This window comes from Heteronotia binoei, chromosome 17, assembly GCF_032191835.1.
Source record: "Heteronotia binoei isolate CCM8104 ecotype False Entrance Well chromosome 17, APGP_CSIRO_Hbin_v1, whole genome shotgun sequence".
Taxonomy (NCBI): Eukaryota; Metazoa; Chordata; class Lepidosauria; order Squamata; family Gekkonidae; genus Heteronotia; species Heteronotia binoei.
Window position 1 is genome coordinate 43,219,556 of NC_083239.1, and position 17,201 is coordinate 43,236,756.

General features: G+C 49.1%; 1 protein-coding gene across 1 annotated transcript in view; it reads right to left on the reverse strand.

The window, feature by feature from the left end:
• Positions 1-17,201, reverse strand: part of CADM4 (cell adhesion molecule 4) — a 220,597-nt gene that overhangs the window by 24,053 nt on the left and 179,343 nt on the right. The window contains exons 2-3 of the mRNA XM_060258420.1: positions 3,195-3,341; positions 1,463-1,615 (exon numbers count right to left, since the gene is read on the reverse strand). Of these exons, the coding sequence (XP_060114403.1) occupies positions 1,463-1,615; positions 3,195-3,341 (300 nt within the window). The remainder of the gene's footprint in view (positions 1-1,462; positions 1,616-3,194; positions 3,342-17,201) is intronic.

A 17,201-nucleotide genomic window follows, 5' to 3' on the forward strand; every position in this document is an offset into this window, starting at 1 on the left:
ATTGAACTATCGTTGGCAGAGAGGTGTTTAGGTACAGCTCTAGAAAAGATTTTTTAATAATAATAATAATAATAACTTTATATTTCTATCCCGCCCTCCCCGCCAAAGCAGGCTCAGGGCGGCTCACAGCATAAAAATACATTATACATCAAGTTATACTTATAAAATCATGGTTAAAACAATTTACAGATTATATTAAAATTAACATTAACAATATGGTGCTATAAACATTAGATCTTCAATAGAATTCAGTAACTAAAAGCATTTTCAGCGCCACTTCTTAGCTTGTCGTTAGTTGAAAGGCTATTTTGAAGAGGTGGGTCTTACAGGCCCTACGGAATTGATCTAAGCATCGTAGGGCCCGTACCTCCTCTGGGAGTTGATTCCACAGCAGTGGGGCTGCAATAGAGAAGGCCCGATCTTGAGTGGCCTTCAATCTGGCCTCCCTTGGCCCAGGGATATTCAGCTGGTTTTTTCCAGCTGACCTCAGCGCTCTCTGGGGCTCATATGGGGAGAGACGGTCCCTCAGGTAGGCAGGTCCACTGGTCTTGAGACCACCGGCACCTAAGACCACCAAAAGAAGTCTGCGTGGCACATGAAAACCCACAGCTTGAATAAACGTGTGTTGGTCTTAAAGGTGCCACTGGACTCAAAATCGGTTATACCACTTCAGACTAGCAATGCTGCCCACCTGAATCTAGGTACAACTCTCTGTGTGCCCCATGTTCCTGCTGCTGCGAACGAATCCTGGGAATTCCTTTCCTTTTTCAAAGGTTCCAGCCCTCAAGTTGGGAGGACAGGTTGAAAAGACAAAAACTTCAGGCAGGCTACGGGGCCAGGGATTGGGGGTTTGGGGGCTTAGCACAGCTCGGCACCTTGTCACCCTCTCACTCCACCCGGAAGAATAAGTCATGGGAAACAGTCACACATCTGTTTGAACCACATGTGACTCTTGCACATAGTGTGTGACCCTCAAGGGTCACACACTATGTGCAAGAGTCACATGTGGTTCCCAAGCTACAGTTCAGCTACCCCTGCTATAGAATGTGCTAGTCTGGGTCATGATTTTATAGTTTTCTACTCCTGGCCCTAGAAGGATGTGTTACACTTCTAATAGCTGTCTGGCCGGTTAGGTAGAGGTTTCAAAAGGTAGCTCTCCCCATCACCACAACTCGGTGCCTTCTTCAGGCTGCAGTTCATATGGTTTGCTAGATTCAGCTGCAATTTTCTTCGCTGCCGCTGCACTCTCTTTGCAGCGCACTGTTTTCTTTTCCGGGCAGCTTGTAATCCAGGCTGGCGGGCAAAGAAGCCCTACCCTGCCCCAGCAGGAAGATTAAACGAGACATCCCCGATTCCATTCCAGCTCTGCGAATAATTGGTACTGTAACCTCCTAACCCTTCCGCTTCCCTTCCCGGACTCGAAGGTGTAACGACAGCGGTGGCGAGAGGAGAGAAGGCTTACCCAGCACAGTAAGGATGGCGATCTGGTGGTGAGTGTCGTCCGTGTACAGCTGACAGAAGTAGCCCCCTTCGTCTTCCAGGCGGGCATTGGAGAGCACAATGCGGACTTGCTTTTGGGTAAATTCCACAAGCTGGAAGCGCTCATCTTTAAGGGCTGCAAAGATAGGGGAAAAGATAATCCGGTTATCAACCAATGGGTTGAAATTAAACCAAAAGAGTTTCGGGCTCAACATTAGGAAGAGCTTCCTAAGCGTTAGAGCGGTTCCTAAGTGGAACAAGCTTCCTCGGGAGGTGGTGGGCTCCCCTTCCTTGGAGGTTTTTAAACAGAGGCTAGATGGCCATCTGACAGCAATGAGGATCCTGTGAATTTAGGGGGAGGTGTTTGTGAGTTTCCTACATTGTGTAAGGGGTTGGACTAGATGACCCTGGAGGTCCCTTCCAACTCTAGGATTCTGTGATTCTAGTTATTGACTGTGGAGTTCAGAAAAGGGTACAGCCCCAAGATCTTTGAGGAGAGAGGTTATCACCCCCCTCAAGCACAACCTGTTATCACTAGTGGCAGGATGCTGGGTAGTGTGGAGTCACATCCAGTGGCCTTCTCTGAGCCAACCCTGCCATGAAGGCAAACTGAAGATGTTCCTTTAAGGGGCGGAGTCTAGGTTACTGTTGAAAACTGTCAAAAAGCTATCTGCGCTATTTAGTATCCTGTGTTTACCCAAGCTGCAATATCCTCCTCAAACATGAAACTATCTTGTAGCCAGTGTTCTCTCTAAGCTGAGTTAGTGTGAGCTAGCTCACAGTTTCTGAGCCTCCAGCTCACACATTTTTGTCTTAACTCAGGAAAAATGGCCCCAGAGCAAACCAATGTATACAGTAACTCACAACTTTAATGCCAGTAGCTTATGATGTAGAATTTTTGCTCACAAGATGCCACAGCTTAGAGAGAGTATTGCTTGCAGTCACCACTGGACTCATTGAATGGACTTCTTCTCATGTTCATCAAGTAACTGGCCAGTTCTAGGTCAGATTGGCTAGTGACCCAACAGTGGATGGGCTTAATGCACGAGGCAAATCCTGTTGCGTTTGTTGTAGCCATTTGTTCAGTAAGAAGAAGAGATTGGATTTATACCCTGCCCTTCATTCGGGAGTCTCAGAGCAGTTTACAATCTCCTTCCCATCCTCTTCCCACAACAATGGTAGATGGGGCTGAGAGAACTCTTACAGAACTGTGACTGATCCAAGGTTACTCTGGTGGCTGCAGGTGAAGGAGGAGTGGGTAATCAAACCCAGCTCTCCAGATTAGAGTCTGCCGCTCTATTAGAGATTCAGATTAGAGTCTGACTCTCCAGTTTCAGTGAGCACCTCTTAAACGGCAGCTCTCTTATCGGTGGCACGTTATGGCATGGACTGCATACCAAGTTGACCTGCAGGGGGAGCTGTTGAGCAATGGATCCAGCTGGTGGATGGAGTGTTGGCTCAACGGCGTCTTGCACCCTCCCATCGCAATATCTCACATGCAGGAACTCATTTGCATATTAGGCCACACCCCCTGGCATTGCCATTGTTCCACAGAGAGTTTTTTTGTAGAAAAAGTCCAGCAGGGACTCATTTGCCTATTAGGCCACACCCCCGATGCCAAGCCGGCCTGAACTGCATTCCTTTGTGTTCCTGCTTAAAAAAAAGCCCTGCCCACACATCATTTACTTGGCCCACTGCCCCCAGAGTCCAGTTACCCCGTGTGCCGTTGAAGAAAAGCGTCTGGCGGGACGGGTTCTGGATCACCACTATGGAGCCGTCGTACTGGTGCAGTCTGCAGTTGATTTCGGCCTGGCCGCCCTCTGCCACCGTCACGTTCTCGGCTTGGACCTCCTGAGCTCTGGCTAGTGCAGAGAGGAAGAGAAAACAAGGGGTGACTGTCACAGAGAACTAAAGAAGAGAAACAGCGGAGGAGGGACAGTGGCTCAGTGGCAGAGCATCCGTTTGGTAAACAGAAGGTCCCAGGTTCAATCCCCGGCATCTCCAACTAAGAAGGGTCCAGGCAAATAGGTGTGGAAAACCTCAGCTTGAGACCCTGGAGAGCCGCTGCCAGTCTGAGTAGACAATACTGACTTTGATGGACTGAGGGTCTGATTCAGTAGAAGGCAGCTGCAAGTGTTCAAACAAGACGACAGCAGGGATTGTATTGGGATTTGCCACAGCTGAACACCAACACCTGCATTCCTGTTTACAACAGGCAGGTCTTTTTTTTGTAGCAGGAACTCCTTTGCATATTGGGCCACACACCCCTAATGTAGCCAATCCTCCTGGAGTTTACAGTAGGCCCTGTAAGAAGAGTCCTGTGAGCTCTTAAAGGATTGGCTACATCAGGGGTGTGTGGCCTAATATGCAAGGAGTTCCTGCTACAAAAAAAAGCCCTGACAACGGGCAAAGCAATAAAATGATAAGGGTGCCCCTTTGAGCACTGACATCATCCACCCAAAGAACATCAAGGATGCTATCAGAATTATCTTTTGTCACTACTGAGCGAAAGATTGTTCCTGAGCATGTGCAGAGTCCCACCTCCTTTAACCCTAACCCTAACTGACTTCCTATATAGAAGAGAACCAAGAAGCAGGCAAGGCTACCGAGCGAGTTGGACCCCTTGAGGAAGGAGCAAAAAAATTTGGCACCACAGAGGACTCGTATCTTTGCACAGAAACAAACACTGCGTATGAGGTATTTTGCAAAAGGTCTACACTAAAAATGAGACTGGTTATTTTAAACCAAAGTACAAACTTCAGTCCTTCTTATGGTTTCAGCTCTTGGCCACATGTATCTTGCCTGGATTCTCTTCTGGATTCCTCCCCCTCCTTTTTCTTCTACTTGGTATTTTTTTTCTGTGTTGATATGCTTATGTGTGCCTGGAAGTCATGACAACCTCTGGTGACTAACCCCTACTGGGGGCCCGGAGAATATTCAGGGAGGCAGCTGAATAAAGCCTGCCCCTGCCTCCCGGCTCTGGTATTCCAAGGAGGCCTCCCATCCAAGTACTTGCCAGAGTCAACCCTTGCTTAGTTTCTGAGATTTGGCTTGTCTCACTATGATCCTCCACCCCAATCTCTCTTCCAGTGGTGTGTCCTATTCCGACTTTGCTATCCCCTTCCCTTTTGCTTGTCCTGCCACCCTGCTCTACTCTCAAAGCACCTCATCCAATGGCTGCCAGAAACCCTTCTGTTAGCTTGACCACCCTTCTGTGACATCAGAGCAACTCATCCAATTGCCACCAGAGGCAACACGACCACCAGGGCTTTTTTTTTTTGTAGCAGGAACTCCTTTGCATATTAGGCCACCCTCCAATGTAGCCAATCCTCCAAGAGCTTACAGGGCTCTTAGTACAAGGCCTACTGTCAGCTCCAGGAGGACTGGCTACATCAGTGGGGTGTGGCCTAATATGCAAAGGAGTTCCTGCTACAAAAAAAGCCCGACAACCGCCATGCCTCTCTTTATCACATTGCAAAAGCGCCATCCCTCATCTTGCGCCTGCACTGCTATTATGCTATCTTGCAATTAATGGAGGATGAGTCATCTGGCGCTCCTGCTCGACTGATTAAATGGTTCACTGCTCGTGGCACAGCACGGTAAGAGATGGCATGGGCCGACAGCTGGTGGGCAGCCCGCCCTGCCAAGCAGCTGAGGGCTAGACTAGATAGCTTTGTGGGTTACCTCCCGGATTATAAAACCAACATTCCTTAGTAGCGCGAGATGTAACCCCGCCACTGCCCTCCCTGCACAAAACAGAGACCCATTATCCCACAGAGTCGTAAACCGGGAGGGGGATACTGCAGTAATGTGAAAGCTAATAAAACAAATAGAAACAGCGAAAGGCCTACGGGAAAAATATCCTTTTAAAAAAGAGGGGCATTAGCGGTGTAGGCTGCAGACGAAACAGCGAAGGCTTGGAAATACCGTGCTATTTATACCGGCTTATACATTTGTCAATCTGGTGTTCACTTCTACATTTCTCTGACTGACAGCATCCTCCTAAGAGATCCGGAGCTTCTCTTAGCGCAGAGTTGTTTGGGTATTTAAAGTCCTGGTCAGTCACCTTTCCAGCCCAAAAGGAGCTCAAGGAAACTTACAAAAGGATAAGAAACCTGGTTTTGAATGCCACACTTTTAATATCTATCGGATACAGATAAAACTAAACCTTCTAGACCGAGAGGGTGTCATTCCTTGTCCTGCGCAGAGCCTGCAACGTGGCATTAAATTAATACCGCTGAGAAGTCAAACGATAATAGATTTAATAAGACTCAAAGCTTTGTAAGTAGCAATCCGAGCTACAAAATGCCAAGCGCCACAGTCGACGCTGCTACAAACAACCCCGCACAATGCGAGCTTTACATAAATTTAGCTTTACGTTCAATGCCGATCCAAGGCGTTAACACTACATATATTGCCTTTCTTTCTGGAAAACATGAGAGTAATTATCGTCGACTCAAAGGACAAGACGGTCCAGCGGAAATGGATCGGTCCCACGGAGGCAACGCTATCTGTCAGATCAGGCTGGCCAAGAATTATAGCCACTCGACCTGCTTGTGTCCTTCTCTCCCAGACAAAAGACCCTCACGTTGGCTTTGACCATGCATGCACTCCAGCTTGTCTGCACGCACAACGTTCTAATAGAAGTGCACGTCCCGTACCCTTATCGCGCTGTCCTTCACGCCATTTGGTGTGGTCTGAGGCCACCGGCGTTTCTCACAAGGCTGGGATGCTTTTTAAGCGTCGCTGCCGCCGTCGCCGCCACAGGTGGGCATCCGGGGCGATGGCGGGTGGGTACCAATAAAGGACGGCAGAAAGGGACGGACGGGTGTGACCTTCATGGTGCAATCCACCAGGAAATTCTCTCGCTTGAGCTGCGTGGAAATGAATGGAAGTGGCACGAATGCATGCGGAGCTTCGTGTCAAAGGGAATTTTCCACCTTGGCCACAACGGTGGGTTGGACCAGACTGAATTTTTATGCAAATGGAAGGGGTGGCAAAATTCCCTCTTCCTGATGCTGATTTACTCCTTGTGCTGTTCCTGAGCATCCCGTTCCTCCAAGAAGCATTTCAGGGAGATCTGTGAGATAGGGGGGAGCAGGGTTTTTTTTAAATAGCAGGAATTCCTTTGCATATTAGGCCACAAACCCCTCGTGTAGCCAATCCTCCAAGAGCTTACAAGGCTCTTAGGACAGGGCCTACAGTAAGCACCAGGAAGACTGGCTACATTAGAAGGTGTGGCCTAATATGCAAAGGAGTTCCTACGACACCAAAAGCCCTGTGGGGGGAAAAAGGAGAGCTCTACAGAAATGCTTCAGGAGAGTAGGGAATTTTAGTCTTGATCCAGACTATCAACTTGAGCTGGTTCCTGGCTGCCACCATGTTTATTTTGATTCTAGCCAAGAGGAGGTCCAGCAACGTGTAGTAAGGGGTCCCCAACGTAGTGCCCACCAACCTCGTTCCTGGCTCCCACCAAATGCTTTCAGGAAGTGGGTGGAGCGACATGGGTCTTTGCCCAGGAGGGCTTCTGATTGGTCATGTAGATTAAAAGGCATCCTGTTAAGCAGGTCTTCTGCCTGAAATGTTAGAGGTACTATCAAAACTATATGAACCTTGCTCCCTGACATTTCGTGGTTGGCTCCGCCTCCTGCGATAGCCATTTTGTAATTGTGCATTGTGGCAGAATTCCAACTCTGCTAGCAGCCTTAAAAATACTGGGGATCCTGCCCTGACCTGGAACGCCCAGACAAGCCCAATCTTGTCCTATCTCAGAAGCTAAGCAGTCAACTCTGGCAAGTACTTGGATGGGAGACCGCCTTGGAATACCAGCAGTCGGGAGGACAGGGGCAGGCTTTATTCAGTCACCTCTCTGAGTATCCTCCAGGCCCCCAGTAGGGGTCAGTCACCAGAGGTCACCGTGACTTCCAGGTATGCGCAAATGCGCACATACGCACACATAAAAATGCAAATAAAATGTTGGGGACCTGCAATAGTTGCTGCAGTAGTTACCAAGGCTTTTTTTGAGCAGGAATGCACAGGAACACAGTTCCAGCTGGTGTGGTGTCGGGGTGTGTGGCCTAATATGCAAATACGTTCCTGCTGGGCTTTTTCTCCAAAAAAGCCCTGCACGAAACAACGGTGATGTCAAGGGGTGTGGCCTAATATGCAAACGAGTTCCTGCTGGGCTTTTTCTCCCAAAAAGTCATCTGCAAAACTATGTCGGGGGTGTGGCCTAATATGCAAATGAGTTCCTTCTGGGCTTTTTTCTACAAAAACACCCCCTGATGGTTACAATGTTGGATTAGCATCTGGGAGACCCATGTCCAGAACTCCCCTCTGCCACAGAAGCTCACTGGGTGACCTTTGGCCCGACACGTACTCTCAGGGCTTTTTTTTGTAGCAGGAGCTCCTTTGCATAATAGGCCACGCCCCCCGATGTAGCCAACCCTCCAAGAGTTTACAGGGCTCTTAGTACAGGGCCTACTCTAAGCTCCAGGAAGACTGGCTATGTCAGGAGGGTGTGGCCTAATGAGTTCCTCATTAGTGGGTGTGGCCTAATGAGTTCCTCATTAATGAGTTTTGTAGCAGGAACTCATGCAAATGAGTTCCTGCTACAAAAAAAGCCCTGCGTACTCTCAGCTGAACCCACCTCACAGAGTTGTTGTGCAGATAAAAAAGGAGAGGGGAACAACAGAAGCCGCTTTGGGTCCCTGTTTGGGGAGAAAGGCAGAACAGAAGCAAAGTAAATCAATAAAATCAATTCAACAGACGCCTGTTCTCCCTGCTGAACCCTGCCACCTTTGCTCCCGAAACTTGCGCACCCGACCCTTGCCAACGAAACCTGGATTATATACAAATCGTGCCCACTGAAATGAAATGGTGTCCCTATCAAATGTTAAAAATATGGCAACATTTCTGCTTTTCAAACGATCATTTTGCACAGGGGTTTCCCCCCCCCCTCCGCCTGCACTTCCATGATGCAATTCTGTCGCTGACCTCTCTGACTCTCCTGCTTCCCCGAGGCACGACAGCAACAGCCGCTGCCCCGACATGGGAGGATAAAAGCCCTGGTGTAATCGCGGCGCTGTTCTGGCCCAGCGACGCTTTTACTGCATTTTTAAGGGAAGTTTCAAAGCGGTGGAGGAACGTGCGGAGATGTGAGCGAATCCTCACAGGTGCGGGGACAAAAGAGCACAGAAAGCATATGCCGAGGCGAACGGAAAATGGCTACGGAAAATGCACATCCACAACGGCACGAGAACTTCTTCTCTCGTTCCTCCCTCGAGAATGGTCACATGAGATTTTCTCCCCGATCTCTAGCGGTTCCTGAAAGACGCATGGCACTAAAGCATATGGTAGATGTGGAGGGTTGCGGGGCTGCATAGGAGAAGTGTCTCGATGGAGGGAAAGGAACACTACAGACCGTTGCTGCCTGCGTTGTTTTTTGGAGGAGCAGTAAATCACTGAACCTGGACTGCCGGAAGCCCCTGTGCCATACATGACCCTGCACATATACACCAGAGGCCAAAAAACCCATGCGCTCTAAAAGGAATTAATTCTTGAGCCTGTTCCCTGAGCCTGGATCCATAAATTAGAGTCCACTTTTGACATTTACTTTTCCCAGCTAACATTGTGAACGCAGGCCACAGGGAAGCAAGTCTAACAGGATGAGCCTAAGGTTGCCAGGTCTGTGTTGGAAAACACCTGGAGACTTTGGGGATGGAGCTGGGAGAGGGTGGGGTTTGGGAAGGGGAGGGGCCTCACTCAGCATGGTCCAATGCCCTAGAGTCCGCCCTTCCAAGCGGCCATTTTCTCCAGGGGAGCTGATCTCTGCCAGCTGGAGATCGGCTGTCAAAGCACAAGTTCTCCAGGCCACACCTGGAGGCTGGCAACCGTCTGCAACCTGCGCACGAATCAGTGACTCTGGGCAAAAAGCTCTCACAGGCCTTGGATCCAGATAGGATCATTCACACACTGCAAAGTGAAGCAGAAAGCAAGAGGGTTTTCTTTTTAGATATGCTACTTTCCCCACCATGCTAGGAGATTTTAGCATAGAGTCCCCCCCCCCACCTCCCAAAAAATGTCCCGTTCCAGCCCAGTCAACCTGAGAAGGTACAAGCCAAGCTAAGCTTGCTCCCACTGTGCACCCACGGCTTTTTTTTGTAGCAGGAACTCCTTTGCATATTAGGCCACACACCCCTAATGTAGCCAATCCTCCAAGAGCTTACAGTAGGCCCTGTAAGAAGAGCCCTGTAAGCTCCAGGAGGATTGGCTACATCAGGGGGTGTAGGACCTAATATGCAAAGGAGTTCCCGCTACAAAAAAAAGTTACCAATTCCGTGGAGTTGTGCAATAGATACAGAATTGCACGCATAACAAAGAAGCCATATAAATGGAAAGGTGGATCCAGTTTCTAAGAAAGATGGATGAAGTCAGTGATGGGTAGATGTGGCTTTTATGTGCACCGTCAGGACGAATGGTTCAGTTCTGTAAGTGGATATGTTTCTTCCATCCACCCAACCACCCACCTTCTCTCTCCTTGGTTAAACAATCCCCCTCTCCTTCTCTCCCACCCCCACACTCCCTCGTGGAGTCCCAGGCTGCTTTATATTCCTGGGGATACATTCCGACCATATGCTTCTTGCTAAAAGGTCACCATTGGAAATGCGGGCCCATTCATCAGGGCACAGTGCCAACAGTGGAGGAATTAACCCCACCGCTCTGGCAGGTCCCAGGAAGAAGCTGATGCTCAGTAACGACTGTCCACCAGAGGGTGCTCTATGGGAACCCGCACCAGGCCCACACTCCCTGGGGGGTGAGTCCCTTGTTAGTCCCTTTGCCGTCCATATGGCAGACAAGGAGGGTCAAAAGCAAGGTCGCCAACTCCAGATTGAGAAATTCCTGGAGATCTGAGGGTGGAGTTTGTGGAAGGCAGAGTCTGGGGAATGGGAGGAAGCTCAGGGGGGCCCCCCTTCTGCCACCACCGCCCTTCCTCCCTTTGCAGCGCTCCATCACGAAGTCTCCTTTCGCGGGCTCTTCAAAGGAATAGAAGCCGCGCTAGCCGCATGGAAGCCGGTAAGGACCAGCCTCGGCGTGCTCCTCTGAACGCGCCAGGAGGAGCGGGTGAAGCACAAGGGAGTGGGCAGGGCTTGGTAGCGGGGGAAGAGAGGCAGGCAAACTAGGTGTTTGCCATGGGCACCGGGAGGGGAGGAGCCCAATTCGGTGCCTCCCACCTCCTGATGCCCTAGGCAACCCCCTAGTTTGCCTAGTGGCCAAACCGGCCCTGGGAATAATGCCATAGATTCCATTCTCTAAAGCAGGTTTGTCAAACTCATTTGTTACGAGGGCCGGATCTGACATAAATGAGGCCTTGTCAGGCCGAGCCATGTCGGGTCGGGCTGTATGTGTACCTATTTAAGATTAGGTAGCAGAGATATATACTTTATAAAGGACGCAGATAAACACAAATAAAGATTTTTTTAAAAAAACTTAAAACATTAGGACTTGTTGGTGTTAAAGGTACTTTCTTTGTGTTCCTCCCATGGGATCCAGGGAACTGGGCAAAGGAAGCTCTGGCTCTTTCCTTCTTTCCCCAGAGGACCAGATGGGGAGGAGCCTCAGCCAATAGAAGGAAGAGAGGCTTGGCTCAGTAGCTCTGCTGTGTGATTGAGAGAGCCTGGCAAAGCAAGATCTCCCCCGCCCCCTTCCTCCTCAAGGGAGGAACCTCAGCCAATTGAGAAAATAGAGACTTTGCTCTATAGCTCCTGTGCAATTGAGCAAGCCTGGCAAAGCAAGCTGTTATCCAGAAGGAAACAAGAGAGAGGGAGAAGGAAGCAGATGACAGCCAATTGCTCAAGGGTCTGAGAGGAGCCCTCTGAGGGCCTGATTTGGCCCCCAGGCCACATGTTTGACACCCCTATTCTAAAGCAACCATTTTCTCCAGGGGAATTGTCCTTTGTCCTTTGGAAATTGGCTGCAATTCCAGGGGATCTCCAGGTGAAGCCTGGAGGTTGGCAACCTTAGACAAAGGTGAAGACAAACGTTGGGGGTGCATGTCAAAACAGCCCCAACATCAGCATTCAGCCTCCTTTTCAAGAGATTTCTCTTCCGTGTTTTGGGTTTGGCACAGAAAAATCTGGGGTCCTTTATTTATCTCCCATCCTCTTATCCCTCCAAAAGCTCAGGCTAGCTTAGTCAGGCACACAAATCCATTTCGATAGGGTCTGGGGAGCAGAACGTCCCGTAGATCGCCGTGGCACTTGGGAAATTGATCCTTGCATAAGGCAGAGAGAGATTGCAGCTTGAATGGAACGGAGGTGACTCTGAGCGCCAGAGGTACAGGCGGCACTGAAAGCATGGGCCTAAAAGATCTAATGAGCCAACAAACGGGAGGGGGGGGGAGAGATATGTTTTGCTGCAAAGCCAGGAAAAAAAAAACCGAACAGCTCCAACCCGCAAAGTTCGTTCTGTGATGCTCACCGCAAGGAGAATACATCAGGCAAGCATTACTCCATTACACTAACTAATAAATCTATCATATTTCTCAGATTGATTTTAAGAGACGGTGGTCTCACACAATCCATTCAGCTTCAGTAGCGCGTGGGGAACGATTCATTCAAGGCGGCTCCAATCCAGGCGACGTGCTCGGTCTTCACTCTGCCTTGTAGACAACTAGTCGCCTTCTCACCTATGGAGCTTCGAAACGGAATGCAAGGGACCAGGCAGAGGTGAAAGGAATTGCGTCCTTTCTCTGTCCTCCTCCCCTGCTCCTTTGTTTTACCAATGGGCATAGAAACCTCTGACACAGGTACAGTATATCGTGAGCCACAGCCTCCAGCTTGGGTGTTATTCAGGCCAGACAGAGTCATTTCCTCCATTTTCATTTGCAAATACCAAGGATTTACACAGGTACAGAGGCACAATGAAATTGGTGCGCTAGTCACTTCTGGGGACTTCATAGTGCCACGGTGGACTCTGGGGGATACGACAAGAATGAGTGGATTTCATGGAGACAAAAAGCTTTAAAAGCTGCACATCGCACATACAGTGGCCAGCCTCCAGATGGGGCTTGAAGTTTTCCCAGAATTGTAACTGATCTCCAGGCTACAGAGATTCATTCCCACAGAGCAGGGGTGGCCAATGGTAGCTCTCCAGATGTTTTTTGCCTACAACTCCCATCAGCCCCAGCCATTGGCCATGCTGGCTGGGGCTGATGGGAGTTGTAGGCAAAAAACGTCTGGAGAACTACCGTTGGCCACCCCTGCCACAGAGAAAATGGCAGTATCAGAGGGCAGACTCTATGATATACCATAGAGCCTAGGTCGGGGTGGCCAAATTGCAGCTTGGAAGCCAGATGTGGCACTTTCACACATACTGTGTGGCTCTTGAAGCCCCCACCACCACGTTGGTCAGCTTAGAGATGGAATTTGTCCCTTTAAATCACTTTGCCAAACGAAGCCAGCTGGCAGCTTGGAGAATGCATTTAAAGCTGCTTTCTTTCCACCTCTCTCCCTTCTATTTTCCTTCCTTCCTTCCTGTCCTGTGGCTCTCAGACATCTGATGTTTATTCTATGTGGCTCTTGCATTAAGCAAGTTTGGCTACCCCTGGCCTAGGTGAAATCCCCAGCTGAAATTCCCTCCTCTACAAGCACAGCCCCCAAGCTCCAGGAATTAGGGTTGCCATCCTCCAGACGGGCAACCAAATAAATATATTTACAAAATGTGATTCATACAAGAAAAAAAGTGCCATTCAGCAACCTCATCATTTTACATACCGCACGTGCATATTTATGCACATATATATCAGTCCAAATCATAAATATATCCAAGACATGGATCTAAAAAGATCTCCAAGGGACAGCTAGCTGTGCAAAGCCTGTTTCAGACCACCAGGTGCTTCCTCCAGGGAGCGTCTTGCAGAACTTGCAGTATATGTGTAGAGAATTTCACAATGTTCAGATCTTTCACAACTTTATGCACAAAACTGGAACGCTGCTGCCTCCATCTGGTCAGCAAGTTAATTGTGTCCTCCAGATGGGGGCTGGAGAGCTCCCAGAATTGCAACTGATCTCAGGATTGCCAACCTCCAGGTAGCACCTGCAGATCCGCTACTACAGTTGTTCTCCAGATTACCAAGATCAGTTCCCCGGGAGAAAACGGCTGCTTGGGAGGGTGGACTCTATGGAATTATACTCTACTAAGGTCTCTCCCTGAACTCCACCCTCCAAATCCCCTCCCCACCCTCCACCCCCCAGGTATTTTCCAACCCAGAACTGGCAAGCCTAACTGATCTCTGGACAACAGTCACCCTAGAGAAATGGCTACTTTGGAACATAGACAATATGCCACGACACCATGCTAAAAGTTCCTCCTCAGGTTCAATTCCCAAATCTCCAGGAATTTATCAACCTGGAATTGGCAGCCCTATTCTTAGGCCAGAGATGGCAATCAGAACCACAAGCCCTATTTATTACAACTTTTTTTTACCCGGCCTTTTCTCATAGTGCAAGCGGCTCTCACAGATGCATCTTTCTCCTATTTAAGTTTTCCTCCATGAGGACTGCAAGCATGCTTCGATGCACTGGAGTCTAACAGGGCAATCCTATGCAAAATTGTTGGTAGATGAAGCCCACTGGTTTCAGCAGACCAAACGCTGCATAAGATCAAACTGTGCATAATCTGTTTTAAGTAGAAATCCCTTTCATGAGCCAGTGTCCATGGCAATAAGATTGTTACAGGTCTGTGTGAAGGATTCTTTTTTGTTGTTTAAAGATAAGGGCAGAAGACTTAATGTTGCATATTTTTGATCTAGATGCCAAAGAAGACTATCTTGTTTTTCACACACACCCCAGTGTAGGAACGACATAAAGAAACCATTCCTTTCCCCTTCTCTGTCATCTGAAATAACCGCTGGTCTTTCTGAGCTAAGACCGTCATTTGACTAACTTTTTGAGGGTGTTTAAAAAAAAAAAAAAAGCCAACATTTGAATTTGTTCTAGCATGCGTATTATGAACAGAGCTTCTGTTATGAATGGGCTGAGGGAGAGAAAACGGGTCAGCTAGTTATTTTAACTGATGAGTCCATTCTTCAAAAATAAATGGCCAACTTGCTATCTGCAATCTGGCTGCCCTGACTCTTCCCTTCTCCATGGTAACAAACACAAAAACAAAAACTCAAACGCCATTTCATTCCCTTCATCTGAGCAAGAAAGCCAGCCACTCTGAGGCTGCACTTAAGCAAAATGAGAAACGGAAGCTTTGTGATGCAAAAGGAAAAGGAACCAAAATGGCTGTTCCTCGGCAGTTTACCTCAGCTTCTGAGGTAAACAAGTCAGGCAATGAAGAAGGTTAACCTTTTAATATTTTTACATTGAACAATAAAAATAACCTCCGCTTGACAATTTGGACCCCCCCCCCAAAAAATGGCCGCAGTTCATATCAATATGGCTGCCACTTGACAACGTGGTGTCCACCAGAAAGGACAAGTATGGACAATTCCTAGGCATTTTACAAAAATGCAGTCCCTTCTTCTACCTGCAATTTAAGACCACCCCCCGCCCCCCCCCCCCCAGAAAAAGTCTCTTTCTGTGACGATATTCACAGTTAAGAGATGGGGATGCATCTGCCACAAGGACCCTGTGTGCTGAAAGGGATGGGGCAGAACCGTCTGGCAGACAGCCATAGTCCAATGCCAGCCAATGGGAAAGATTTAGCTTTGAAAATGCCACCCCACTCCTCTGTATTCATTATATTCAAGCGCAGTCCCTCTGTGGCAGGAAGAATGCATTCCTTCTTCCCAGAGTTGAAAGAGGGTCAAAGCTCTTAACATAGCAAAGGGAGGAAGGGCTTGGTCAAAGCTCTTGTTCTCAGCTCCAGAAGGCTACAGCATCTAGGTTCCCTCAAGCCCAGCCTCAAGAATCCTTTCCGGTAGCATCCAAAAAGGAAGGAAAGTTTTATTTCCTAAAATAAATGGTTCAAAGAAGGGAGCAGGAGGATTAGCATTCTGTGGGCAGTAAGAATCTGCCAGTGGACTCCCGACCTGAGCTTCTAGCGCATTCCAGGGAGGCTGTGGAAACCATGAACTGGTGCCTGAAGGCAGTTTTTGAATAGATGAGGGCTAATGAACTGAAACTTAGTCCTGACAAAACAGAGGTGCTATGGAGTGAGCAGAAGGATTGACCTAAGATTTGAAGTGTCTCCTGTTTTGGATGGGGTTGCTCTCCCACTAAAGAAGCAGGCTCACAGCTTGGGAGCGCTTCTGGACCCAGGCCTTCTGTTTGATACGCAGGCAGCGGCAGTAGCCAGCGGCACTTGACCAGTGAGCAAGTTGTTTTCTTTGGCAAAACAGATCTTGCTAACAGCTAAACTACAGCAGTGTGCACTACGCTGGCTGGTTTTTAAGAGTATGCAGAACATACAACTGGTCAGGGGTCGTTTGGTAGAAAAATAGGTGGTGGAGCTCATTAGCATATTTCCCCGCCACCAGTCAAAAGCAACCTGACTCAAGAAAGGAGAGCCCTGGGCGAGTGAGGCCTGTTTGGGCTGGCTAGAGATCCAGCCAGCCCAAGCAGGCCTTGCTCACCTGAGGCTCTCCTTGGCGGCCCCCACCATTTCCACCTCCAAAGAAGAGGAGGAGATTGGATTTATACTCTGCCCTTCACTCAGAGTCTCAGTGTGGCTTACAATCTCCTTCCCTTCCTCTTCCCACAACAGACATCCTGTGAGGTAGGTGGGGCTGAGAGAGCGCTGAAAGAACTGCTCTTGAGAGAACAGCTCTGAGAGGACTTGTAACTGACCCAAAGGCCACCCATCTGGCTGCATACGGCAGAGCAGGGAATCAAACCCAGTTCTCCAGATTAGAGTCAACCGCTGTTAACCAACTACACCCAACTGGCACTGAATCGGAATGCTCCTCTTCAGGGGTTTTGTGCCAGACATAAACAGGGGTGGGGAAAGAGTACAAGGAAAGAGCAGTGCTCTAGGACACAGCACACTGTCCCCGCCACCCAGCGAGCGCTCTTCCTCTGCCCACTCTGCCTCAAAAATCACGCAGGCCATCTCCCAGCTGTGGCACGCAGATGTGGGGAAGGTCATCTGTGCCTTTCAATTACAAACCTTCTGGGAACAGAAGCTTTTCCCCTTGTTTGTTTTATGATTGCTTGCTCACACGCGGGGCAGTAAAAGCAAGCACAGAACGCTTGCGGAGAGGAGTCGGGACAGTCTTTGAGATCCTCCGATCCCACCCAAAGCTTCTGGGTTAGGACTGGCCAGACATCAAAACCACCTAAATAAATACATTAAGGGAATGGGGGGGGGGGCACTGCAGCTGTCCCTCCGTCTGACTGCAAAGGGGAACAACGGATCTTGTTCTGTCCTGGCCTCTGCGCGATACATCACTGGGAGTGTTTTGTTGGGCAGCTGGCAGGGCATTTGCCACTGGGGCACATCCTGGCACCGCTAGCCAGACTCTGAACTTGAAGATGTATTTATAGCCCGGAACACAAGCCAACAGGCAAAGGAAGCCAGAATTCTTCTCCCCGTTTTTTGCCCGGAACGAGAGATCCTTTCTTTCATACCAGCTTCGTCCCTTTCCCATCAAGCTCCACCCGTTTCGTGTATCACAATGAGTGACAGCGCCAGGTTTAAGACTAGGACGGGGTCTCCAACACGGTGCCGTGATGCCCTTCAACCCCTTTCCTGATGCCCAGCAAGCAGGGCTTTTT